The sequence below is a fragment of the Ursus americanus genome, chromosome 16, assembly GCF_024610735.1.
Source record: "Ursus americanus isolate L20-20 chromosome 16, mUrsAme1.1.p, whole genome shotgun sequence".
Lineage (NCBI taxonomy): Eukaryota > Metazoa > Chordata > Mammalia > Carnivora > Ursidae > Ursus > Ursus americanus.
Genome location: NC_142142.1, coordinates 59273032 through 59299907, shown reverse-complemented (window position 1 = coordinate 59299907; position 26876 = coordinate 59273032). Strand labels below are relative to the sequence as shown.

Below are 26876 nucleotides of genomic sequence, written 5' to 3'. Positions count from 1 at the left end.
CTCGCCAACAACTCTTCCAAATCAGAATATTAAGTATTTGAGCATGCCAAAGCTTCTTCTATTTTAAACACCTTCCATCAGAGTCAAAGCTAAACCTCTTGAATGAATTGTCAGGGGAAGAAAAGAAAGAAGTCAGGATTTTATGAGAGAGTGACTGATGGTTGACAATAATGTGAGCGATGTCATATTATGACTGATGTTTAGAATACAACCATTAATATAAACTAGGAGAATAAATTTTTCTGAACTAAATTTCCAATCAGTTAAGGGTTTTCCATTTAAGTATAAAAACATTTCTTTACTGTACTCATTTTGAAAGGAAATTTCCCAAAGAGTATTATAAACTTTCCTGCCTTTTAAAACATAATATACAAAACTTAATTTAATCTTTCCCTGATAATACAGGACAATTATTGGGACAGTTAACACAATGTATCATAATTCACAAATGCCCTCTAGAGGGCTGCTTGCTTCTAGGCTAGCTATATCAACCAAGACTTCCATGATTTTTTAGTTATTTCTCTCCATTTTCCATCTCATTCTTTGCCCTCTATATTAAGCTAGCTGTCAGTTCTCATTGCCATACACATTTCTTCTTATGGTAGTTTCCTCACTTCTAATTTGCTGCTTTTATTATACTTCTGGTCTAAAACTGGATAACCAAATACATTAAAATTATACATAACACAAAAGTGGGACTCCAGGGACACCTTCTCTAGGTAATCAATAAATGGTTGTTAAATTTAGAATAAAAACATAAAAGCTAGCCTACAGTCTACAAACATCTGATTAGCATCAAGAGAAGAGACACAAAATGCTTTTTAAAAACCAATGACAAATCATAGAAAAAAAGGATTCATATGCTTGTCTCGTATTCTCTGGTAAATGACATCCCAGCTAGAAAAAATTTTCTGAGTCCTGTTTTTTCTACTACCAATTACCATTCATACATTGCATTATTAGGGATCTAAAATAGTCACAATAACTTGTTACAAGAAGAAAATAAGGATCCCAATTCTACACATTTTCAAAATAACTTTAAGGTCATTTAAAACCCAAAGACTGACAAGGAATTATTTTTCAAAGTAAAACTAAACCGATTGGTAAAGACAAAAAAGAACAAATGCTGCATTAAGAAAAACAACACAGGGGCGCCTGGGTGGCTCAGTCAGTTAAGCATCCAAGTTCAGCTCAGGTCATGATCTCGGGGTCCTGGGATTGGGGATCAGTGGGGAGTTGGCTTGAGAGTCTCTCCCTCTCCCTCTGCCCCTCCCCCGGCTCACGCTTGCTCTCTCTCTCTCTCTCTCTCTCTCTCGCAAATAAAAAAATATATTTTTAAAAAAAGACAACATAACTGAATGTGATTTTGGCCTTCACCTTATACATTCATCCATCCTATGTGAAGGATACCTACCTCTTCCACAATTAAAACCGTCATAGTTCATAACGAACCAATATTATTATCACCTAGTTTATTGAAAAGAACACTACTCTTCAAGTCTTAACGTTAAGAAATGACTATTCATGTAACTGTCCTGTACATACACAACAAAGTCAACACTTTTAATGCACTGCCCACTACTGATGGAATCATCAAGTTTCAGTCTCAGTTGAGGAAAAAACCTCAAATGAAATACATCCTATTACAGCATCTAAGCTGACAAACTCTATTTCTAAAAACTGCTCTCCTGTGAAATCATGTACCACTGTAACACTAGAGTCAGCAGCTAAATGGATAGGCAGAATGGATCAGGATTTATCTAACAAAGCCTCTCCAAAAAAAAAAAAAAAAAAGAAGAACAAAACTAGAAAAACCAATGGAATTCCATTAAACCACACTAAAATCTTATGAAGTAAAACAACAAATCATTCAATCCCAGATGATTTAAATCCTTATCTTGATTTCTGACTTGTCTTTGTTCCTTAATTCTGAGAATTAAAGCTAACTTACTAGAGATTGAAGCTTTTGTGGGACGAGAATGAGTCACTCTTTCCTAAGTGATTGTTCTCTTGGAGGAAGAAACTAAACATACACACAAATTATCAGGCCCCAAGGAAAGAGAAGAAATCACTCGTGCTATTAGGAAAACCTCATCTTCAATACTAAAAATTAAAGTAGGTATTTCTGATGCCATAAGAAGCATTAGAGATGTGAGCAAACAATAACCAAAACCCAGCACAGTTTTCAATTCCACATTCTCTTACTAGCTAATAAAAATAAACTCTAATGTTAGCTTTGACAAACAACTGGCAGCGTTTTTCACTAAAATATTTCCATGTCTATAAAGTCAGGGAAAATTTTAATTAATCCTTGTCATCCTTCTTTTGCTATATAGATAATTTAATATTAAACTACTGAGAAGCACAGGAAATGTGCTTGTTTCATTTTCGTCTGTGAAGCACCTTTAAGAAAACTATTCAACAAGGTTTATTCCTTTTATTTTTTTTTTAACAATATCCACACTGCATAATTTTAGGTTTACTTTTCCAGTGTTTGCACCTACAGCTCTATTGGGTCATGCACATAATGCCAGAAGGTATAAACACCCCGATCCCTCCCTTAAAGTCTTTGTTGGAAGAGGAACAATGGTAGGAATTACTGGCAGAACTCAAGATTATTCTCTAATATGGCACAGGCTTATGTGTAATTCTAGGTACTCGATATTCAAATTAGTGCATGGATTACAGACATGTTAATTTTTTTAGAAGATGCCACTAAAACTTTGTTAATTTTATTCAGTCAACTTAATATATTCTCATCATACTATCTTTTAAGCATTTGAGCTTCCAAAAATATCATCTCTATTTTTGAAATTTAAAAACATATATATTTAATTCTTGACCCTGTGCACTACGAATTAGCCACACATTCCAGGAAACCTGTCCCAGCATTTGACTATCCTGATGACCACAGCTCTTTCTCTGATAAACCTAAACAACAATTTCTCTGTGGCTCAGTGTTGGGCCCACTACGAAATGTTTTCAAACGTGGTCTCTACCAGAACAAAGTGGAGAAGGCTGACAATAAAAAGGACAGCAATGATACGAGATGAAAGACTGTGCTTGTTTTTAAAATAATATTTTTGCGAAATCAAAATAATAGGCATTAATGAGAACAGAAAATATATGAATTTTCTATGCAATTTAGGATAGTGGTGAAAAAGGGATTTTTGCACTTAATTTCAAGCCTCAAGATGTGATTCTAGACAATAAATATTTATTAGATGCTATCATCATGTACTAAAAATTATAATAGTTAGGATACAAAAGCAAGCAAAAGCAAACATGATCCCAATAATAAGGAATAATATGGGAAAGACATTAACCAAAGGAATGTCCAATAAAAAAGTCAAATGAGAGCTGTGACGACAATCTGAGATCCCAACAGAGGGGCTGACACAATCACAGAAGCGAAAAAGGTTTCCCTGAAAGAATAATGAATATGTACGAACAGGACGAGTCAACGGGACAGAAGGGGGAAAGGCAGCAAAGCAGAGCAAAGGCAGGAGGGGCCGAGAGCGCGTGGCAGGAGGAGGCACAGCATCTGGAGGAACGGGACGAAAGTCGGCAACGGCTGAGACAGAGGAAGCACAGCGAGACAGCAAGACTCGAGATGAAGCAGGAGAGGCAGAGACCGGACCATTCAAGGTCTTGCTGGACCCCATTAAACAATCTAACAGCAACCAAAAGCCATCTGAAATGTTTCCACATCGAGGCCAGAGGATCAGAGACATACACTTTGGAAAAAAAAAATCACCGTGGCGTCCGTGAGGTAGATTAAGAAAGAAATGGAAGAAGATTAGAAGGAACACCAGCAATCCAGTTACGAGGCTATTTTCATAGACCGAGTACGAAATGATCACAGCAATGATCTGTACTGCAGAGAAGCAGACTCATGAGGACTGAGGAGAGAACAAGACCGGTAACAGATCTGATGTGGAAAGGGAGGGAGGAAGAGGCGAGACAGCAGTACTACGGACTGATAGAGGGGGGAAATGAATTGGGTTCAGGAAAGGGCTATGTGATCATAAGCAAGCTACAGAGTATCTCTGGACCGTCAGTTTTGGTTTAACCCCCCTCTAAGGGGTTAATGATGCCAGTGCCGTCAGGTAATTCCAAGCAGCACTGAACGCAAAGGGCCTAACACAGAGCAGGTCCTCACAACACAGTGGTTACTGTTATTCTCCCAGATTCTCCCAAAGCAGGGTTCTCGACTGGGGGCAACCTTCCCCCTAGGGGACCCTTGCCAATGTCTGGAGACATTTTTGGTGGCATCTAGTGGGCGGAGGGCAGGGACGCCACTCCACATCCCACAATACGCAGTCTCCCACAGCAGAGTTAGCCAAGCCATAATGTCAACAGTGCCAGCAAGGCCCAGAGGGATCACGATTACATCACTGCAGCAAGGGAAGTTCTTCTGGATTCATTAATGGTAACCCCTGTCCAAATGAATTGGGAGTTAAATGGGATTATTACTTAGATTCTGTTTAATCAAGAAAACAGCTTCCAAGTTCAAGCCTAGAAACTGAAGATGTTAGGAAATTAATAAATGAAATACTAAGTGTATAAAAATGTTAACTGTTTTCTAACCATGAAAAGTAATTTGCTTTGCCATTTTGATGTTTTAGAAAAAAAAACTAAACTATAAAAAACAGCGTCTTACAAAAAATGATACTCAGAAAAACTCCATGAAAACTGAAAACTAAAAGCTTTTTTTAGCATCATTATGTAAAAACAATGGTTTGCAACAAATCTATTTAATTAGTATTGAATTAGGACACAGATTATCAACAAGAAAAATAGACTGCAGTCTAATTCTTACAAGGCATTTCAAGTTTTATGACAAATCTGTAATCAAAATTTTGATCAAAACTGTAAAACTATCCTTCAAACTCCAAGCCCTCAGATTCACTGGAAAAAGATAAATTAACCGGTGAAATATAAATTTCATACAATTTTAGACTCAATTTTTCTTTACAAAGAAAAATGGATAAAGTACTGAACCAGTAGACCCAATGACCAACAATTTAAACTTAACAGGTCAAAACCGGGGAGCACTGCCATCAGGTGTCATAAAATCTCACCACGGTCAAGAACCAGGACCTGACCACATGAGATACCATGTCACACCCACTGGGATGGCTGCTACTGAAGAACAAAAAAAACAGAAAATAAGAATTGGTGAGAATGTGGAGAAATTGGGGCCCTTGTGCACGGCTGCTGGGAACGTAAATTGGTGCGGCCGCCGTGGGCAACGGCTCGGTGGTTCCTCAGAAAGTCCGATGCAGAGTTAACATATGGCCCAGCAGCTCCACATGCAGACACATCCCCGGCAGAACTGAAAGCAAGGGCTCAAAAGATACTTGTACACATGTCATAGCAGCATTACTACAAGAGCCAAAAGGTGGAAACAACCCAGATATGCACCAACAGATGAACAGATTTCTTTTTTGTTTTCATTTTTTTAAAGATTTTATTTATTATTTATTTGAGAGAATGAGAGAGCACAAGCAGGGAGAGGGGCAGAGAGAGAGGGGAAGAAGCAGACTCCCCCCAGTTCGGGGACTGATTCCAGGACCCCGGGATCATGACCTGAGCTGAAGGCTGACGCTTCACTGACTGAGCCACCAGGCCCCTGGAAAAGATTTCTTTTTTAAAGTGGTCTATACATAGAATGGAATTCTGATACAAGCTACAACATGGACAAACCTTTAAAACATTATGCTAAGCGGAGTAAGCCAGACACAAAAGGAGAAGAGTGCATGATTCCAGTTATATGAGGCACCTAGAACAGGCACACTGACAGAGGTTACCAGGGGCTGATGGAGATACAGGGGTGAGAAAGGGAGTTAGTCTCAAGGGTATAGGGCTTCTGCTTGGGATGATGGAGAAGTTCTGAAAATGAATGGTGGTGATGTGTGTGCAACACTGTGAACGTATTTAATGTCACTGAACTGTACACCGGAAAATGGTTACAGTGTTAAACTTTGTATTATGTATGTTTTACTACTCAAAAAAGAAATGGGACTTGAACTAAAGAAAGCTGAATAAATTACTTTTCTCGTGTTCCCACCCCTAAGAGATGCTCAGAAAACAAAACAGAACAGAACAATTTTGTTAAGCAGCATGGACTGGACACAAGCCTACATCTTTTAGAAAAATGCACAAACTACGTACATCAAAATTTATTCAGTTACATATCAAAACAAAATAGCACTTCTATCATTTCATGATGCCCAAATTCCAAATTTTCTGTAGAGGATGTTCTAGGACAATACCCATCATTTCACACTCACGGATTAGCTTGTGCAAAGCTACTTTCGCCCCGTATGGATGAAAGTCTAAGAGGATGGGAGCAGCTACCACCAGCACCGACACAACAGGTCCTACAACGATGAGGCGGCGATTTGGACCTTCCTCACCTTCTTCTGATCGTACCTAGTGCTCAAGATTCACTTTTACTATTACAGTTTACTGAACATTTTCTTTAAAAGGATTTTAAGCTCTACTGTATATTATGGAAATATGTACTTTATATTTTAAAGACCACTTCCATCCAAAAATGCATCAAGCCTGCAATGTCACAAATTCAGAAAAAAATAAAATTATCAAAAGAAACACAAGCATCTTCTATTAGACAATAAAATTATTTTATTTTCTTACAATATAAGGTAAAACCCTAAATCATGAGTCTTTCTCTCTGTTCTCAGTCTTCTCATGTACCTTCCATTTCCCCCCCCCCTCCAGTCCATTTTTAATACACTATCAGAACAAAACGGATAAAATTACTGCCCACGGCACTAACACAATTAATGAGGAAAGATGTACAGAGATCTCATGAAGATGTGCCTAAGTTTATGTTGCCAAGGAAACACTGACGTCTTAGATTTTAAATGGAAAAGTTTATATTTAAAGAATGTTCGAGTCAATAGGATGTATTTTAAGAAAGAGCAAAGCACACACCACTTATTCACAAATGCCAATAAATGACACATGGAAACTGTACAAAGACAATTAAATTTAGGCAACAACCAACAACTATCCCTTAACTGGAGTCATTTGAAAGGCCGCACTGTTTCATGAAAAAAAGCCAGACGGGCCGCTGGACACTGCGACTTCCGGTGCTAGCATCTGCAACTCATTAGCCTGCAAAATCGGACAAGTCACTAAGGCCTGCAGCAGCAATTCAATTCTCTTAGCGTCCTAGGTTCCTCTTCAGTAAAATGTGAAAGGATGAGCAAGATCAGGAAAGTCCCTCTCCGGAACCACATATCCTTTAGTTCTATGATTCTGAAGGAAGAAACTTCCAAAAAGGAAGTTACTATGTACCTACTGTCTTGTAATACACGTCCACCCATACAGTATATGTACATACAGTGTAACAGGTACACATACCCTTTGTCAGGATTTGTGATTGTTCCTTTTTTTCATTAATTATGTAGTAAATATTCAGGAAAAAAATACAGAAAGCATTAAAAAAAAAAACCCTAAGAACCATAAATGCCCTATCCAAACACAAAAACATAATCAAGGTTATATTGGCTCAAGATACCTTTCTTAATCTGGTTATAAGAAAGAGATACTCCTAAAGATCTAATGGTAAAATACAAAAGAAAAGCGAACATAATCTGAATTTCAGAATTACAAAAGAAGGATGGACAGTAAACAATAAATATGCAATAGGGTAGGATTGAATACCGACCAGAAGTAGTATCAAAACTGCTGTCCAACCTGAAATACTTTGTCTTCCCTATTTAGGTTATGACACCCTGGTATTTCTTTCAAAAGACTTTCCACTTGTCTTTCACAGTAATTTACACATCTATAATTACTGAATTCGTTTCTCGTTAATTATTTATTGAATGCTTCTATGAGCTCTCTAAAGGCAAGGATCATGTCTTCCTAACGTGCAGTGTATCCCCAGAACACCTCACACAATGAATGCCATCAATTTCTATTTGTAGATGAATAAACAAACAGGATCTTGACCTATAACAACCATTCCTGAAGGGTTAATTCTCCCAGGGCCTTTAAAGATCTGTTTTCAGGATAACTACTAAGTATGGAAAGTACCCAAATTCAAAGACAGTTGCCATGAAAATATGTACCATTTAGAGATCCTAGACCAGTGACTGACAAACCATGGCCCACAAGCCAAATCAGGCCAGCTACTTGTTTTTGCAAATAAAGTTTTGTTGGAATAGAGCCTATCATTCATTTCTGTATCACCTACAGCTGCTTCCTGTGCGGGACAGCAGAGCCAGGAGCTGCAATAGAAAGCTGAAAATATTTACTACTGGTCCTATACAGAAAATCTTAGTTTCCTTGACCGTTTGTGTTTCTATTCTCTATTTCATTTATTTCTGCTCTGTTTATCTCCTTTCTTTCTTTTAGTTCCTTGAAGTGTAAAAGCTAAGTTGTTTATTTCTGATCTTTATTTTTCTAACTATAGATGTTTAGCACGATAAACTCCCTTCTTAGCACTGTTTTTGCTGCATCCCATAAGCTGTGGTATGTTCTGTTTAGACTGTCACTTGTTTCAATGTATTTTTTTATTTCCCTCTTGATTTCTCTTTGACCCATGCGTTGCTCAGGAGTGCAATGGTTCATTTTCACATATTTGTGAATTTTCTAGTTTTCCTCTTGTTACTGATTTCTAGTTCCATACCACTGTGGTCTCAAAAGGTATTTGGCATGACTTCCGTATTTTTCAATTTGGTAAGACGAATTTTTTTTTTTTTTTAGTATGTAATCTTGCCAATTTGATTTTATTTTTTTAATGTTTTTTTATTATATTATGTTAGTCACCATACAGTACATCCCTGGTTTTCGATGTAAAGTTCGGTGATTCATTAGTTGTGTATAACACCCAGTGCACCATGCAATACGTGCCCTCCTTACTACCCATCACCAGCCTATCCCATTCCCCCACCCCCCTCCCCTCTGAAGCCCTCAGTTTGTTTCTCAGAGTCCATAGCCTCTCATGCTTCATTCCCCCTTCTGATTATCCCCCTTTCTTTATCCCTTTCTTCCCCTACCGATCTTCCTAGTTCTTATGTTCCATAGATGAGAGAAATCATATGCTAATTGTCTTTCTCTGCTTAACTTCTTTCACTTAGCATAATCTCCTCCAGTCCCATCCATGTTGCTGCAAATGCTGGGTAATCATTCTTTCTGATGGCTGAGTAATACTCCATTGTATATATGGACCACAACTTCTTAATCCAGTCATCTGTTGAAGGGCATCTCAGTTCCTTCCACGATTTAGCTATTGTGGACAATGCTGCTATGAACACTGGGGTGCATATGGCCCTTCTCTTCACTACGTCTGTACCTTTGGGGTAAATACCCACTAGTGCAATGGCTCAGTCATAGGGTAGCTCAATTTTTAACTTTTTAAGGGACTTCCACACTGTTTTCCAGAGTGGCTGTACCAACTTGCATTCCCACCAACAATGTAGGAGGGATCCCCTTTCTCCACATCCTCTCCAGCAATTCTTGTTTCTTGCCTTGTCAATTTTTGCCATTCTAACTGGCGTAAGGTGGTATCTTAGTGTGGTTTTGATTTGAATTTCCTTGATGGCTAATGATTTTGAACATTTTTTCATGTGTCTGTTAGCCTGGAAATACCGGCTCACAGTGTGCCCATCCCCATCCCCCCTCGCAGGGGACACGGAGACTCTACCCAAACAGGGTTGCCTGAGTATCGGCGTGGCAGGCCCCTCGCCCAGAAGGCAGGCTGAAAAATCAAGAAGCCCACATCCCTAAGATCCCTATGAAACAAGGTAAGACGAAATTTTGAGATTGAACAACAGATGCTCTATACCAGAAAGTGCTCCACACGTGCTTGAGAAGAACACATATTCTGCTGCTGCTGAATGAAAGGTTCTGTATATGCCATCAGTTAGGTCCGTTTAGTCTAAAGTGTACTTCAAGTCCAATAAGTTTCCTTATTGCTTTTTTTGTCTGGATGATCTGTTCACTGATAAAAGTGAGGTACTGAAAGGAATCCTCTAGTATCAGTGTACTGCTGTCTATCGCTCTCTTCAGATGTGTTTTATTTCCTTGACATATTCAGGTGCTCTGATGTTGGGTGCATATATATTCACAATTATTATTTCCTCTTGATGAGTTGACTGCTTTATCATTATATAATGACCTTACTTGTCTCTAGTTACAGTTTTTGACTTCAAGTCTATTTTGTCTGACATAAGTATAGCTACCCCTGCTTCTTTCAGTTCCCATTTGCACAGAATATTTTTTCCCATACCTTCACTTTGAACCTATCTGTGTTGTGAGTCTCTCAGAGGAAGCATATCACTGGGTCTGGTTCCTTCTTCATTCAGCCACTCTATGCCTTCCTATGTGAGCATTTAAACCATTACATTTATAGTAATTGTTGATGGATATGAGCTTAGGATGATCATCTTGTGAACGGGTTTTGGCTGTGTGGCAGTTCCTTCTTCCTTTCTTCTGCTCTTGTTGTCTTCCTTTGTAAATGGATGATTTTCCACAGTGGCATACTTTGGTTCCCTTCATCTTTTCCAGTACAGGCTTCAGTTCATAGTTACTCTTAGGCTTACTGGAAACATCTTATAGGTATAAGTTCATTTTAAACTGATAACAACTTCTATCTCAAGGAAAAACTCTACCCTTTTATTCCCCCAAGCCCCGCAATTTATGTTTTTGATGTCACACTTTACTTTTTATATTGTGTGTCTACTGACAAATTACTGTAGCTATCACTATTTTTTACACTTTTGTCATTCAACCTAACTAGAGTTAAGTGGTTAACACATCACCAAATGACACAGTAAAGTATTTTGAATCTGTCTACATTCTTACCTTTCCTAGCGTATTGGACATTGTCCTATGTTTTCATGTCACTAATTAGCAGTGTTTCCTATAAGCAGGGCTAGTGGTGACAAACTCTCTTGGATTTTATTCGTTTAGAAAACTTTTTATCTTGCCATCATTTCTTTTTTTTTTTTTTTAAGATTTTATTTATTTATTTGACAGAGATAGAGACAGCCAGCGAGAGAGGGAACACAAGCAGGGGGAGTGGGAGAGGAAGAAGCAGGCTCCCAGCGGAGGAGCCTGATGTGGGGCTCAATCCCAGAACGCCGGGATCACGCCCTGAGCCGAAGGCAGACACTTAACGACTGAGCCACCCAGGCACCCCATCTTGCCATCATTTCTGAAGGACAACTTTACTGGGTAAAATATTCTTCGTTGGCGGTTTCTTTCTTTCAGTACTTTTAACATATCATCCCGTTCTCTCCTAACCTGAAAGGTCTCTGCTGAGAAATCCACTGTAAGACTTACAGGGGCTCCCTTGAAGGAGACAATCTTTTTCTCTTTTTGCTTTTAAAAATCTTTTTTTTCTTCAATTTAGGTTTTATTATATTGTGTCTTGGAAAAGATCACTTTGGATTGAAATTTTGGGGTGACCTACTGGCTTCACAAACTTAGATGTCCAAATCTCTCCCCAGGTTTGGGAAGTTCTCAGTCATTATCTCTCTAAATAAGCTTCCTATTCCTTACTCTCTGTCTTCTCCTTTGGGACTCCGACGACACACAGACTATTTGTTAATGGTGTCCCATAAGACCACAGGCTCTCTTCATTCCTTTTCTTTTTGCTTCTCTCACTGGATGATTTCAAACAATTTCTCCTTGAGATCATGGATTCTCTCTTCTGTTTCATCTAGTCTGCTGGTGAAGATTTTTATTGAATTTTTTAGCTCACTCATTGTAGTCTTCAGCCACAAACTGCTCCTTGATTCATTTTCATGTTCTGTTTCTTTGAGGAACTTCCTGTTTTGTTCCTGGATTGTTTTCCTGGTATCCTTAAATTGCTTATCAGCGTTCTCAGAGTCCTCTGAGCCTCTTTAAGGCAATTATTTTGAATTCTTCATCAGGTAATACCTTATCTTCTTTTCTTTGGGGCCAGTTACTGGAGAGTTACTGTATTTCTTTGTTGGAGTCACGTTGCCCTCATTATTTATGATCCTATAACCTTGTGTAGATGTCTGTGCATCTGAAGAAGCAGTTCCCTCTTTCAGACTTTATGGTCTTCACTAAGAGAAAATGTCCACCTGCACGTGGGGGCGTGCTGGAGCATGTGGTAACCTCAGGTCTAAAGGTGCAGGGTGACAAGTGTGAGGGTTTGTGTGGCAACGAGTGCTGTGCCTCACTGGCTCTAGCCACTGGGGTCCATGGCATCAACAACCCTTGGCAGATGCTGGGGGTCCGCAGAGGCTGCAAGGGCCTTGGGGTCCTCAGCAACAGATCAGGGCCAGGGGCTAGAAACCAGGGCAAGCAGCAGAAGTTGCCAGAGCGACCTGGGGGCCAGCTGCAGGTGCCTGTGTAGTGGCTGTAATCCTACATGTAGTAGGGGAGGGGGCAGGGCAGGCAGCAAGGGCTGGGGTTACCTACAGGTGCATAGCTTTTGGCAGGCACTGCCATGGCTGTTGGGTCCTGCTGTGGGTGTCTAGCAGTGGATGCCAGTGATGGGGGTCAAGGAGGATGTGTGCAAGTGCACAGGTGTTGGGGCCAGCTGTAGGGGAGCAGAGTGAATACAGGGCAGTGACAGAAGGCAGTGCCTGATCCAGGCCCAGAAGCAGCTGCATGGACCCAGGCCACCGTCACACTCTTCTATAGCGACAGAGTCTGCCCCGAGGCATGGGCATGGTAGTGGAGGCTCGTGACAGGTGTCAGGTTGGCTGTGTGCGAGTGCACACCTAAAGGGGTTAACTGCTAACATGCACATGATGGTAGGGGTCAGTCACAGGGTCTAGGGCATCTTGTACTCACGCAGGTGCAGAGGCCTGGGTGAGCTGCCGGTGCAGTTCCCAGGCTCCAAGGGGAGTTGACTGCAGGTGGGGCAGGGAGCAGGAAGGGACTGAGACAGCTGAATGTGACTGTCTGTGGAGTTAAAGTCAGTAAAACCTGCAAGCTTTCTGCAATGGCTGTGCTGACCATTCCCTGCTCTCTTCAGTGATAAACACTGTTGGTCTGTCTGTAGAGCAGACCACTGGGAACCATGATCACTCTGCAGCCTGGCTGTTACTGGCAGCCCCTACTTCTCTTCCTGGTTCCTGGTTACCTCCATCTCAGCTTTGCTGTTCTCTGGGTGCAATGAAACTGAAGCGGGACCTTCTTGTGGTACCAGGAAACGAAGGAAGCTGCCCACACACCCTGCTCTTCTCTTCCCCGCAAGAGGAACTCTTTCTAGCTGGGGAGTTCCCTCTTGGTGCCGAGCAATGCCAGCTTGAGGACAGGAGAATCCAGACAAAAATGAAGCTGTCCTCTTTCCATTTGTGTGCAGTCATTCTCAAGGGTTTTTTATTGTTCCACTATGTTGTTGAAGTTTCTAAGTAGACTCTAGAGCTCTCTTTAGCCATGGTTAGCTACCTGACTGTCGGTTTCTGTGAGGAGATGAAGGCCGAGGTCTATTACTCTGCCATTTTGGTGACATCTCACTGGTAAATTTTTATAATATTATAATGTTCTACCTTAGTAAACCTGAATTTTAAAAACCTCAAGCATTTTAAATGTTTAGGGACCACAATCATTACCAAATCGGTTAATACTAAAAACAACCCTATACAATACAAATATTACTAAAAGATCTTACAATACAGGACAAGAGAGCTGAGAAGTTGCCACTCTGTCCCAACAACAAGTACAAAGCAGAACAACAGGAAAACTCAACAGCAGCAGGAGGGGAAGAAGAACCATTCTGACAGGCAACAGAGTCTTCTGTTCTTAACAAGGTCAGCCCTCAGGAGGAACTGTTCTACCGGAGCTTCACCTGCGGGGGTTTTACCACAGCCTAGCCCATCGGAAAAGGGGAACACCCCACTCCAGCCCCCTCTAGCCATCCCTTCCCCACTAGGCAGGAAGAAAACTCGACGCATCTGCTCACCAACCAGATGGACAGTGTAAGCAGAGAGCGGAAATCCTGAGAACCAGGAAGAACTTCAAGAGATCAGAAACACGACAACAAAAATGAAGAGTGCTTCCGCCGAGTTTATGAGTAGACGGGACACTGCTGAGGAAGGAGCCTTGAAGCCTGAAGATGACAAGAGAAACCTCCACAACCAGAAAGCAGAGAGAACAAAGACCAAAGAAAACAGAACAGGATATACAAGAATAGTGGGACAACTACAAAACATAAACCAGACCATAACACTGTCCTAGTCGAAACCTTCAAAATCACTTACAACACCCATCGCTTACACAAAGCCACAAGTTCTCCCACTGTGGCCTGTGAGATCTTACGAGACCTGAGTCCTGCTACGTCTCCCACCTCTTCTACTCCCCTGTCCCTTTCCCCTTTTCCCAGTCTCACATGTCACCCTGTTGTCTTCTTATGCTCTTTGAGCACACCTCTGCTTCAGATCCTCTGCGTTTGCTGCTTCTTCCGTGTGAATATTCTCCCCCGGATACTCACATGGACCATTCCCTGACTCTGTTCCCTGGCTGCAGAAACATCACCTCCACAGAGAGGCCTTCCTTCAACACTCTGTTGAAAACACCAGCCTACCTCCTTTCATTTTGCTTTACTTCCTACAGCAATATTTTCTATTTTGTATAATATTTACGTTATATAATATTTTATATCATGCATTTGCTCACTTTCTGTTCATCCACTAAAAATATGAGCTCCTTGAGGGGAGGAACTTTGACCTGATTGGTTCCCTGCTCACAGCACCAAGACTCTTACCTACATGCACAAATTAGGAGTTCAGTGAACAAGTGAAGTAATAAATAACTATTACAATTTATAACAAGGTTTTTTTTTATCTTGTGTATCAACCTGAACTGACTATGCTCAGATTACTAACACTAAATAATTCAGAGTTCCACATAAAATGGTCTGTCCCGTTTCTGAAAAGAAAACTTTCATAGAAATACATCCTTCTTTCTGCACTGAATTTCCAGACCGTAAGAGACTTCTGGTCTTTCCCTCCCCCCAAATAAAGAGAAGTAAAATGATCCTATGGGTTAACTGAAGGTCCCATATAATTCTTGGTGATGGAAAGAATGATCATTTCTATTTAAACCCGTTTTTTTTTCTCCTCCCAACACACACACACACACACACACACACACGCCTTGCTTATCTTTATTGTAGTTTTCATTAAGTTAAATCTTTCACCAGGCAGTATATTCACACAGTTTGAAAAAAAAGTCTAAAAATGTATACAGTAAAAAGTCTTGCCCCTGCACCTCAGGCAGTGAGTTCAAACTCCACCACCAAAAAGTAACCACTGGTACCCAAAGCAGACACGGGCAAATTATTCCAAATATTTCAGATTTGTGGGCCGTACAGTCTCCATCACAACTATTCAACTCAGCTGTTGTAGGGTGAAAACAACCTCAGACAACAGGTAAACAAATGTGGACACCTAGTAAAGCTTGGTCTGCAAATCCAGACGGCGAGCTGGAACTCCAGCACAGTCAAACCTGTACACAGCTGAATCCAAACAGGTCTCTCTCATAAGAAATGTCAGTGGTAGTGTTTGGAAGGGCCTGCAACCAAGACTGCTATTTTAAACAAAAAATTATCCTACTAACCATAATGATATACTGATACACACTTTCATATAAATATGAAATATAAATACAAAGTTTTCATATAAATAGATATCAGATTATTCGAAGATGCCTCCTCTGTAATCTGTAATATGTTACTTCAAATATACTTCTTGTGGTATAATTATGAAGAACTGAGGAACATTAAGACAAAACAAAACAGTCACCTAACTCTGGCCCAAAACTTTCCCTTAAATGGTAGATCAAATATCCAATTAACATCGTTGTGGTATACATGAAAAACTAAACCAGAGTCCATATTTAAAAACAAAATAAATCCCAAATATGTATTTTCCAATGAATTCCAAAATGCATGCTCCTGATATGTCTTATAAAGGACTTGGTTTAATAAAATAAATCAAGATCAGAAAGAACCCACACTCTGAAAAATAGATCATTGCTAGACGGGAGTTGTACCAGCTTCTCAAAATTGAAAGGTCTCCTAGGAAGGGATCTCACCTTAGACGCCATCCTCATAAAAAGTTTGTTTTGATTTTCTGCTGTTCCCATCTTTTCATTCTTGACTAAATCATTTAGGCTGAGATTATCATCATCATGAAAGTATCTAACCCTTTCTTTTTCTTCATGGGTTGAAGCCTATGAGAAAATGAACATTATTTAGTGAAAACATGGGTCTCTGAAACATTTTTAATTAACTATTAAATGTAAAAATCCCATTACATACCACAATCTTTCCTTCCAGCTTATCCCCATTCTGTGTGCTTCCTTTTGGAAGAATTTCCATTTGAATACCACTCCCTATTTCTGCCCCATGACTCTCCTCTTCCCCAGGGATGGAACTATGACATTATCTGATTTCTGGGTTTGGGGGAAAAGGCAGAAATGCTTTATCCCTTCTCTTCTGACTGCTCTTCTTGTAGTAACAATTCCTACCACCGTGGAGGGGAAGTCTGCAGTCATCCAGAGATCGAGTAAGCACACCGAAAACAGGTAAAGTATTAACAAACCCATTTCATACAGCTCTATTAGAAACAAAGCTAATACTCTGATTCTCATCTAAATCAGTCCTGGGTTTTCCTAGCAGCTGGTTCCATACCTACATGTGGAAAAGAAAAGTGCTATTTATTTCGTCTCAAGTCCAAGTTCCCTTATGTTCCCTTATTCTCACATTCCCTTATCCAAATAAAACCTGCTCTTCAACCTCTCTGAGATCTTTGGAACCATATTCCTAGTATTTCTTCCCAACATTACTATTCCTGAATCACTAGCCTAAATCTCATATTCCATGACTTCACTCCCTGGCTCCAGACTCTTAATTTCTGGCTCTCTCATCCTTTTATGATACTGGAAAGGCAAACCTCAATCCCAAATGAACATGCCTGCCCTCTTTACCCCTGTACCTACACTGCTTGGTCGGAGACGGCTCAAAAAGCCCAGCTGTCATCTGGCATCGCATCTGTGACTCCCTAGTCAGTTCTGTCCTTTCATGAAATCCAAACCTTTACTATTCTCCTGCTACAAGCCTGCTCCAAACCCCTAATTCCTCCCATTTCATTAGAAGAGGGATCCATCCCACTCTATTTGCTGAAAGAATTACTATCTCCAGCAGCACAGGCACTCAACAGGCAAATAATAAACATCTGATAAAAAATTATGAATGAACAAATCTTCTGTGGGCCCAATTACCCCTTGTTTGATATTCCAAATCTAAAACAAAAATTCTAACTTGGGAAAACTGAATACATTGTTTTTACCATCTCAAGAGCCTCAAGGTAGTGCTAAAAACTAATTAGTAGAGCTGGAAGATGGAAGAGAAAATAAGGTTTATAAAGGATCAGAGCAACTACATAATTACGACATTATTGTGCATCAATATCCCATCACCACAGCTCAAATTAGCTAACACAGATTTTCCCTAAGAAAATGGTAAATATGTAAATGGTAAATATATAAAAAGAAGAATTACCATATGCTATGGTAAATATGTAAAAAGAAGCTAGAAACAATGGCAAAAAAAATGTACACAAAATTAAAATTGCCAAGGTGCCTGGGTGGCTCCATCAGTTAAGCACAGGACTCCTCATTTCTGCTCAGGTTATGATCTCAGGGTTGTGAGACTGAATCCCTGCATCAGGCTCTGGTCTGAGTGTAGCATCTGCTTAAGATTCTCTCTCTCTCCCTATGCCCCTTCCCCCCCCAAAAATTAAAATTGCCTTAAACATTCAATATTCACAGTTATTGGAAAACAATAGTTGAATCAGATGGCATTTTGTAAAATACAAAGGGATATACCCAGGAATAAAAGTAATAATATAATTTACTACCTTCTAATGTTTGTATTATAAACCTGCATTTCAGGAAATATACTGAAGTAGTATGATGCAAAGAAAGCCAAGGGGAAGAGAGGGATTCTGAATTAATAAACAAAGACCTCTGTTAAACACACCATCTGTCTCTTCCTTCTTCCTCCTTTAGACTCCAGAGGTTTTCCTGGTGTAGTCACAGGCCACACTCTTCCAGACTGATCTGTTCTGACCAGGATCACTTCTTGGTCTTCATTCTATGGAAAGATTTCAAGATAACTTTTGAAATTATTGTGAAAAGTACTGACTATTTATATTTAGTAATCAAAAAAAAAAGCATAAAAATGACTCTAGCTTTCTCATGTAACTATAGACTGTCTTCAGTCTCCTGGAATTTCATTACCACTATAATGTAAAATGATCATGATCTTTTCAGAGAAAAGTAGGGGGGGGCGGATTCAAAGTTCATTTTATTATTTTTTTTTAAAAAAGCAATTGCAGAAACAAACTTCAAATAACATTTCCATCTAGATGATATTAAAAGATGACTAAGTACCAATATTCATACAGGCATTGTATGGGAGTACCCATAATTTATGCAGAAGATGTCGTGTTTAATGCATGTTTCCTCAATTTAAAGATGCCAATAAAACCTGACTAAAAGAAATAAAGCAACGAGGGGTGCCTGGGTAGCTCAGTGGGTTAAGTGTCTGACTCTGGATTAAGTGTCAGCTCAGGTCATGATCTCAGGGTCATGAGATAGAGTCCGGAGTCAGGCTCCATGCTGGGTGCAGAGCTTGCTTAAGATTCTCTCTCTCCCTCTGCCCCTCCCCTACACCCTCCTCACCCTGGCTCAAGCGCACGCATGCTCTAAAAAAAAGAAGAAAAAGAAAAAGAAATAAAACAACAAAACGACATAACAAACTTGCTAAATTAGCTGCTATAATGATGTTCCACACGACGTCTATTCTTTCCATTAATAGCCCTAAAATGCTTTCCACTTCTCTGACTCTTCAGAAGTTATATCCCACCTGCTTTCAACCCATAATCTTTTTCCTATAAACCACTGGCCAAATACATGCCTGGTACGGTACAGAATAAGATTAAACTTTATTCTATGAGGAAAATGAATGTTACTGGAAAGGTTCTAACAAAGAATCACATAAAAAATATTAGATATCTATTTTATTAAAAAGCAGTTTGAAACAAGTCCAAGCAAATTATTCACACTTCAATTTTTTTCTCAAATCAGAATCAATTATTAAAAATCAATTTCAAATCCATTTAACAGAGATTTAGTTTGCCTGTTAAGATGGAAGAAAAAAATACAGATCAATTATTGATCTTACATTCACATACAATACTAAGTAGACAGTGAAGTTATTATCACTACCTTTCTTCTTCAATTAGTTAACATTAATTAATGATGTGTCTATTTTAAAGGGTATCTCTTGTCATCCTCTTACTGGGTAACACAGATGGGCATCACATTATTTTTTATCTAAGTTCATCAGATTACTAAAGCTGATCTCCATAAGGACTTTCAAATTACTAAATCTAATACATACTTAGCAATTATCATCTTCCTTGATTTCAAAGTATTTGATTCTGTTTATTACTTCTCAGCCTGAAACTCTTCTTATTCCAGTTTTCTAAATACTCTACTCTTTCCTGGTTCTGCCTTACCTCTCTCTGACCCATTCATCCATTAAGTATTCTAAAAAGTACCTACCTTACGTAGTTACTAAAAGAAATACAGTCCCTGCCTACAAGAAGTGTACAGCCTGTTGAGTGAATTATTCTCTACATACAGTAATCAGCATAAAGAAAGTCAACTTCACTTTCTCCTCCATTTCGAGCTATACTCCAAGTATGGACAACTCCAGGGTTCCTTGGTTTCCATCCTTCCAGCCTGAACATAACTGTCACTCATACTGACAAAAAATTCATTATGCTAAACGTGAATGTAATTATGTCATTCTTTGCTGAAAAATTGGCAGGGACTCCATATTACTCAGGAGAGAGCAGTACCTTCCAAAGTGTGGCCCACAGACCAGTCCAGTCTGAGAATTACCAGCCCTGTTACATTTGTTGTCAGTCCGTGAGGAGTTAAGTACAAAAACTGAGTGTTTATAAACTTTTACAGCAATCTTCAAGAGTAATTTTATGTTGCTTCAATCTAAATGAAAATTTGGACCTAAATTTCAGAATATCTTTCATTTTTCCGTAATTTTTATTGTGTTTTACAAAACTATTAGTTCATGATGGGCTAGAAAATCCAAAAACAAAACAAAACAACCACTCTGATCCTATAGCTCAGTCTGAGAAACACTGCCCTAGACAGTGGGATAAAGGCAGGCACCTTACTACACGACGCAAGGCCTTCAAAATTCAAATACCATGGCCTTCTTCAAATTTACTTTTTCTCCAGCTGTTCACAGTTTTTGTAAATTTACTGTCCATTTTCCTTCCTAAATAATTTTAGGTATGTTTGTATTGCTGGACCATAATCTTTCCAGTAACTACTTGTCTATTTACAGTTATCAGTCTTTGCCACTTTCCAGGCCAAAGACCAAAGTAGGAACTGCCTGGTATCTACAATAACCGGTACAGGGGCGAAAACCAATGACGCCTCCTAGACGGGACTAACAAACTGGTGCCTCGGACAGACTAATTCTACTCCCATCGCCAACCCACCACGCGCCCAGCTCTGTTCCTCTTCTCCTGTTCCTTGAGCATGCCAAAGGACACCGCGGTTTCCCACTTTGGGTACCCAAGACAGAAATATGAGCGATTTCCATATTTGCTCCTCCATTAATACAGAACGTCGGGCTTATTTAAGAATCTACAACAGATCAACACATGAAGGCCCACAGGCCAAATCCAGCCTGCTTCCCGTGTTTGTTTGACCCACAAGCTAAGGGTGGTTTTTACACTATTAAATGGTTGAGGGAAAAATCAAAATAATAATATATTCCATGACGAATAAAAATTATATGCAATTCTCATTTTAGTGTCCAGACGGTTGTACTGGAACAGAGCCATGCTCACTCATTTATCTATGGTCTGTGGCTGGTTTCCTTCCATGACAGCTTCAAAGCTACATACCTGAGTTGTCACGACACAGACTGGAAAGCCCATAGAGCCTAATATATTTACTATTTGGTCTGTAGAGAAAAAGTCTGCTAACCTTTGATCTATGTTATTCTTCAGGTGATAAAACTAATTCAAAATCATTTAATGAATGCTTTTACTACCTGAGAACAAGCAAGATAAAAACTTGCAACTGCTGGGTGGCGTTGCCAACACATCCATGTTGTAACAGGGAGGGTAAGAGAATGGGGACCCAGTGCCCTGTCATTTTGTTAACATAGGCCTGATGTCCATTTCTGGCCACAATGGCCACCATGAGAACCAGGTATAACGTGGCATGGCTAAAAAGCTAGACAATACGGAAAAATACATGAAACCACCAAGCCAGAAGAAACACCCCAGAACTAAAAGTGGCTGCCTCCAGGATGGGGATAAGGTCCGAAAAGGGCTCGCAAGATTGCCTTTCTTTCACACAGGCCTTCCAGCATTATCCAGTATAACACACTGATTAAAAAGAAAAGGAAAGGAAAAAAGCATATATTGCTTTGCTTCAGAGCTGGTATTTGAAAATTCTAAATGTTTGTTTGAAAGCCATTTGTGGCATTTGTACATCAAGGAAAACTCTTCCACTAGATCAGATCTTCCCACCAGTTGGTGTTCTGCAAGTCTGTCATCACTGAAGGCCATAGAACACGTTTCTTTTAAATTTTCAACAAATAAGCAGTTATGACAGTTCACAGTATTTTCATGATTTTTAAACCATCTCTACTGTATCTCTAATTATGTCCACAGAGAGCAGGTTATTCGCTACACACAAGTTCCCAGACGAGGCGGTGAGTGGACTGAACATTGAGCTGCTTTCCATTCACCGACTCGTGTATCCTGGCTCAAGGCTATTTGTTCATTTGTACACTCATTTATGGGACTGCATCAGCTCAAAGGAAGCATGGTGATGGTACCAGATGAACTCCAAGCAGCCTTAGTTATGTCCCCATTCTTAATTCTTTTTTTTTTTTTACAATAATATTTTTTATTATATTATGTTAGTCACCATACAGTACATCCCTGGTTTTTGATGTAAAGTTCGATGATTCATTAGTTGCATATGACACCCAGTGCACCATGCAATACGTGCCCTCCTTACTACCCATCACCAGCCTATCCCATTCCCCCACCCCCCTCCCCTCTGAAGCCCTCAGTCTGTTTCTCCGAGTCCATAGTCTTAATTCTTAATAACTGTTTATTCATGTCTGGTCCACGCCCCTTGATCAGCCTTCCTAGAGGCTCATCTGTTTTATTAATTTCTTTCTTGTTTTTTTGATCACTTCTACTTACTTTTAGTTTTTATTTCAGTAATTCCATTATCTGCTCTTCGATACATTTTCTCTTCTCTCTTCTGCACTGGGTTCCTGGCCCATGTCACAGGCAGCACAGCACGCTGGTGTGGACCCTGGGCCAGAATGCCCATGTGCCAACCCTGCCTCGTTACAGAACCTTGCACATCACTTAATTACCTCGATTTCCACATTCATAAAAATAAACAAAATAGCAAGGTATTTTCAGGATCAAACAAATTAATATATATACATCATTTAAAACAATGCCTAGGAATAAAGCGAGTGATTAATAAATATGAGCTTAGACTTTTTAGTTCTCTTTCATTCATCTAATCCTTTCTGGATCTGACCAAGTCTTCCTAGAATTTACCCCCTCATCTCTAAAATTCCTAGGATATTATTATTCTTCATATACATCTACTATTGTTTCACCTTTTCTTCATAGTATCATTCTGTTCTCAGAACTGAAGCTACCAAACATCCTTAAAGTCCTTTTGAGGCTGTGCCACCATTTTAAATTCACTGGCAGTAAGTGTTTACATCCCAATTATTTTTTTAGTATGTTTTCTGGCATGCGAGTGTGCAAACTTGAGTGGGAGGGTTTTTCCTTCCCTCCTGCCTCTCTGCCTCCTCTGACCCTTCAGTGAATGGTAGTTTTGACAGTGCCTCCACTGGTCCACGAGGATTCCCAGTTCCAACAGCGGTACGTCGCCCTGTGAGACAGGGACTGCTGCACGTAGTGCACGTCACGGCCGCAAGGCTGTGTCTGCCTTCTTCCATCTAAATCACCTCCCACCCTCATCATTTCCTGGGAGCTATAGCCCTAAGTACGCAAGGCCTTTCCCAGACTCCTTTCTCAGGAGCCCTCAAACCGGGATGAGGCAGGGAGAGGCTGCGTGAGGGGATCTAGTTCCCATCATCGCAGAGCAGCTCAGTTCTCAGCTGCTCTGCCTATTTTTGGACTTAGATCCCTGCAAGCTCCAGATCCTTACTGTTTTATACTCAGTTCAGAGAAATGTATCTTTACTTTTGAGCATGTTACATCTCTTCCAATTCTTTTTGTATTTTGTCTGTGGTTGTACATTTTTGTACAGAGTGAAGACCTCAAAGCACTAACACACCTCTAGTCAGAGCACTCAGAAATGCTGCCCCATGACTTTCCGAACATGGTAGGCTGCAGGGACCCCTGTGAAACTCCACATCAATGCTGAGATTCGGAAGTAAGAGACGGCCCAGCACAAACTGAAAACGTACGCCAGGACCACATCCTTTCAGTTCCTCAAGCCCCCCTTGTCAATACTGGAATTCTTCTAGAGCATGCTCTAGGATCAGAATAAAGGCATATATTTATTGGCATAATAATTAATATACAATTAATTAGTATTATAATGACCCACCTAACCTCTTTGTCATAAAGCTGCTGGTAGGATGGATTCTAAATGTGTACAAGCTTGAGAAAATTAAGTATTACTGTAAAGGATCATTACTAAACTATTATAAGCAAACATTTATGCTAGCCTACAGTTCACTGCACAATTTCAAAAGTGGATTATTTGGAGACACATTTAACTACTAACGATTTTAATTTTGTTAACAGGTATTTTGTAGAACCAGTGTAATATCTGGCGCTGGTGTAATATGAAAGCCAATTCAATTCTTCAGTCTCCTTTCCTTCTTTCATCATTGCATCTTTGTAATCTTTACATATGAAGCTACTCATGAAAAAACATGTAACTTTACATTATATTTTTAACCAGGCTCCTTTCAGCATTTGCCAAGGTGGGGAGGGAGGAGAGGAGGAAAGGAGATTAAGAAATTTTTTAAGTCTTAACTGACATTCTGGGATCTTTCTACACTAAAATAATAGAGTCTTTTAGATGTAAAAAAAAAAAAAGCTTTGTTACTTTGACACGAAACAGATAAATTTAAGGACAACGTAGTTATTTAATACATCAACAACAGCAATGAAATCTGAAAACTGCCTTATATTTTTCCTATTTAAAAACAAACCAAGATAAGTTTTCCAAATAGAAATTAATATTTATATAATTTTATAAAGTTCTAAAATATATCTCATTTAATTTTAAGAACCTTATAACACAGGTATCATTGAGCCACATTTTACTAGGGAGGATACTAAGGATCACAAACAATAAATGATGAGGCTCCAGACCCAACTCTAAATCTTTGGCTTTAAAATCCCACATGATTTTCTATTACTCCATTTCTCTAAAAAGATGAGTTAGTAAAAACGACATTTTAGTAAACACTGACTTTCTGAAAGAAAAGGTTAAGTTGGCAACGCTCCTTTAACTGGTGATATATTTTTCAATTACAAAAAATTTCTTTCACCTAAATGAAAGTCTGTACACCCCCTGAGAAGGCCTGGGTATCTGATTAAGGACTCAACAACCAAGCCCAGTTTTAACTGTTGATTTAATATATTTAATGATACTGTCTAGCTTTGGGATGAAACTCTGGGCAATCTGAAAAGACAGATCCATAAATGGCATTAAATTAAATCAAAGACACTGCAGACTTTTCATTTTTTTTAAATATTCTGTTTCATTTCATTCCATTTGATCAATGAACTCCTAAGAGTCAGAACTACCTCTATCCATACAAATGGCTAACAGACACATGAAAAAAATATTCAAAATCATTAGCCGTCAGGGAAACTCAAATCAAAACCACTTTGAGATACCACCTTACACCAGTTAGAATGGCAAAAATTGACAAGGCAGGAAACAACAAATGTTGGAGAGGATGTGGAGAAAGGGGATCCCTCTTACACTGTTGGTGGGAATGCAAGTTGGTACAGCCACTCTGGAAAACAGTGTGGAGGTCCCTTAAAAAGTTAAAAATGGAGCTACCCTATGACCCAGCCATTGCACTACTGGGTATTTACCCCAAAGATATAGACATAGTGAAGAGAAGGGCCATATGCACCCCAATGTTCATAGCAGCATTGTCCACAATAGCTAAATTGTGGAAGGAGCCGAGATGCCCTTCAACAGATGACTGGATGAAGATGTGGTCCATATATATAATGGAATATTACTCAGCCATCAGAAAGAATGATTACACAACATTTGCAGCAACATGGACGGGACTGGAGGAGATTATGCTAAGTGAAATAAGTGAAGCAGAGAAAGACAATTATCATATGGTTTCACTCATTTAGGGAACATAAGAAGTAGGAAGATCGGTAGGAGAAGGAAGGGAAGAATGAAGGGGGGGTAAAAAGAAGGGGGAATGAACCATGAGAGACTATGGACTCTGGGAAACAAACTGAGGGCTTCAGAGGGGAGGAGGGTGGGGGATTGGGATAGGCTGGTGATGGGTATTAAGGAGGGCACATATTGCATGGAGCACTGGGTGTTATACGCAAATAATGAATCATGGAACATTGCATCAAAAACTGGGGATGTATTGTATGGTGACTAATATAACAAAATAAAAATTATAAATCAATCAATCAATCAATCAATCAATAAAAGAACTACTTCTATCATTATATAATCCAACAGATGAATGTGTCTAATACAATGAACAAGATATGGTTCTAGTTGTTAAGGAATTCATAAATTAAATGGCAGGGAGAGGGGGAGAAAGAGGAAATAGGGAGTTTATACAAATTTCCACTAGACTATTAAGCAAGATAAAATAGAAATCAAGTAGTACCAGGTCACACGTGATGGAGAAATAGATGTGTTCTTGGGTGCAAGTGAACTGGGTCTTTGGAAACAAAGATAAAAGGGTAAAGGGTTAAGAAGTAAAGGAAACAACCCCAACAAAGCACAAAGATCCAGTACTGCTGAAAGATTCCTAAGTAAACGCAATATATTCATGTTTCAGAGAAATTTTAAATTTATATTACATTTTAAACTTCTCAAAAATATTTCAAAGGCTCTTGTCTCTAGATAACTACCTTGGCTAAAGGAGCAAAGAAGAACAGACATAACCTGAGGTTCTAACTGCCCAAATTCAGGGTTCTTTTGACTCTACCACAAGTACATTTAGATGAAGCCTGGTGTCAATTTAAAAGACACTCTGATGAGCAAAGGAAGAGTGGCAAGAAGAGCACTGAGGATGTTACTGCTATACTCTAAGAAAGAGATGATGGGGCAGTAACCTACAGCAGTGATGGCAGAAATTAAAAGGATATAAGGTATGTACAGGAGGGAAGGCAAGTAAAACAACATTACTTGGTGACACTTGACTGTGCTGCCAGAAGGAATGAAGGACTTCTCCACGGTTTTTAACTAAGAAAAACAGCAGGATGAGCATGCAAGTAAGAGAAGGAAAATCATGACATGAACAGACATTTCTTCAACAAAGACATAAAAATGGCCAACAGACACATGAAAAAATAGTCAAAATAACTCGTCATCAGGGAAATACAAATCAAAACCACAATGAGATACCACCTCACACCAGTCAGAATGGCTAAAATTAACAAGTCAGGAAACGACAGATGTTGGCGAGGATGTGGAGAAAGGGGAAGGAACCCTCTTACACTGTTGGTGGGAATGCAAGCTGGTACAGCCACTCTAGAAAACAGTATGGAGGTTCCTCAAAA

General features: G+C 39.5%; 1 protein-coding gene across 8 annotated transcripts in view; it reads right to left on the bottom strand.

The window, feature by feature from the left end:
* The window catches only part of CWF19L2 (CWF19 like cell cycle control factor 2), a 145927-nt gene that overhangs the window by 30057 nt on the left and 88994 nt on the right, over positions 1-26876 (bottom strand). For 6 of the 8 annotated variants that reach the window (XM_087868483.1, XM_087868484.1, XM_087868485.1 and 3 more), the window contains 2 exons: positions 17993-18121; positions 16060-16197 (listed from right to left, as the gene is read on the bottom strand). In XM_087868483.1, coding sequence (XP_087724609.1) covers positions 16060-16197; positions 17993-18121 — 267 coding nt within the window. The remainder of the gene's footprint in view (positions 1-16059; positions 16198-17992; positions 18122-26876) is intronic. The other 2 variants (XM_045797686.2, XM_045797681.2) reach the window with 1 other exon arrangement.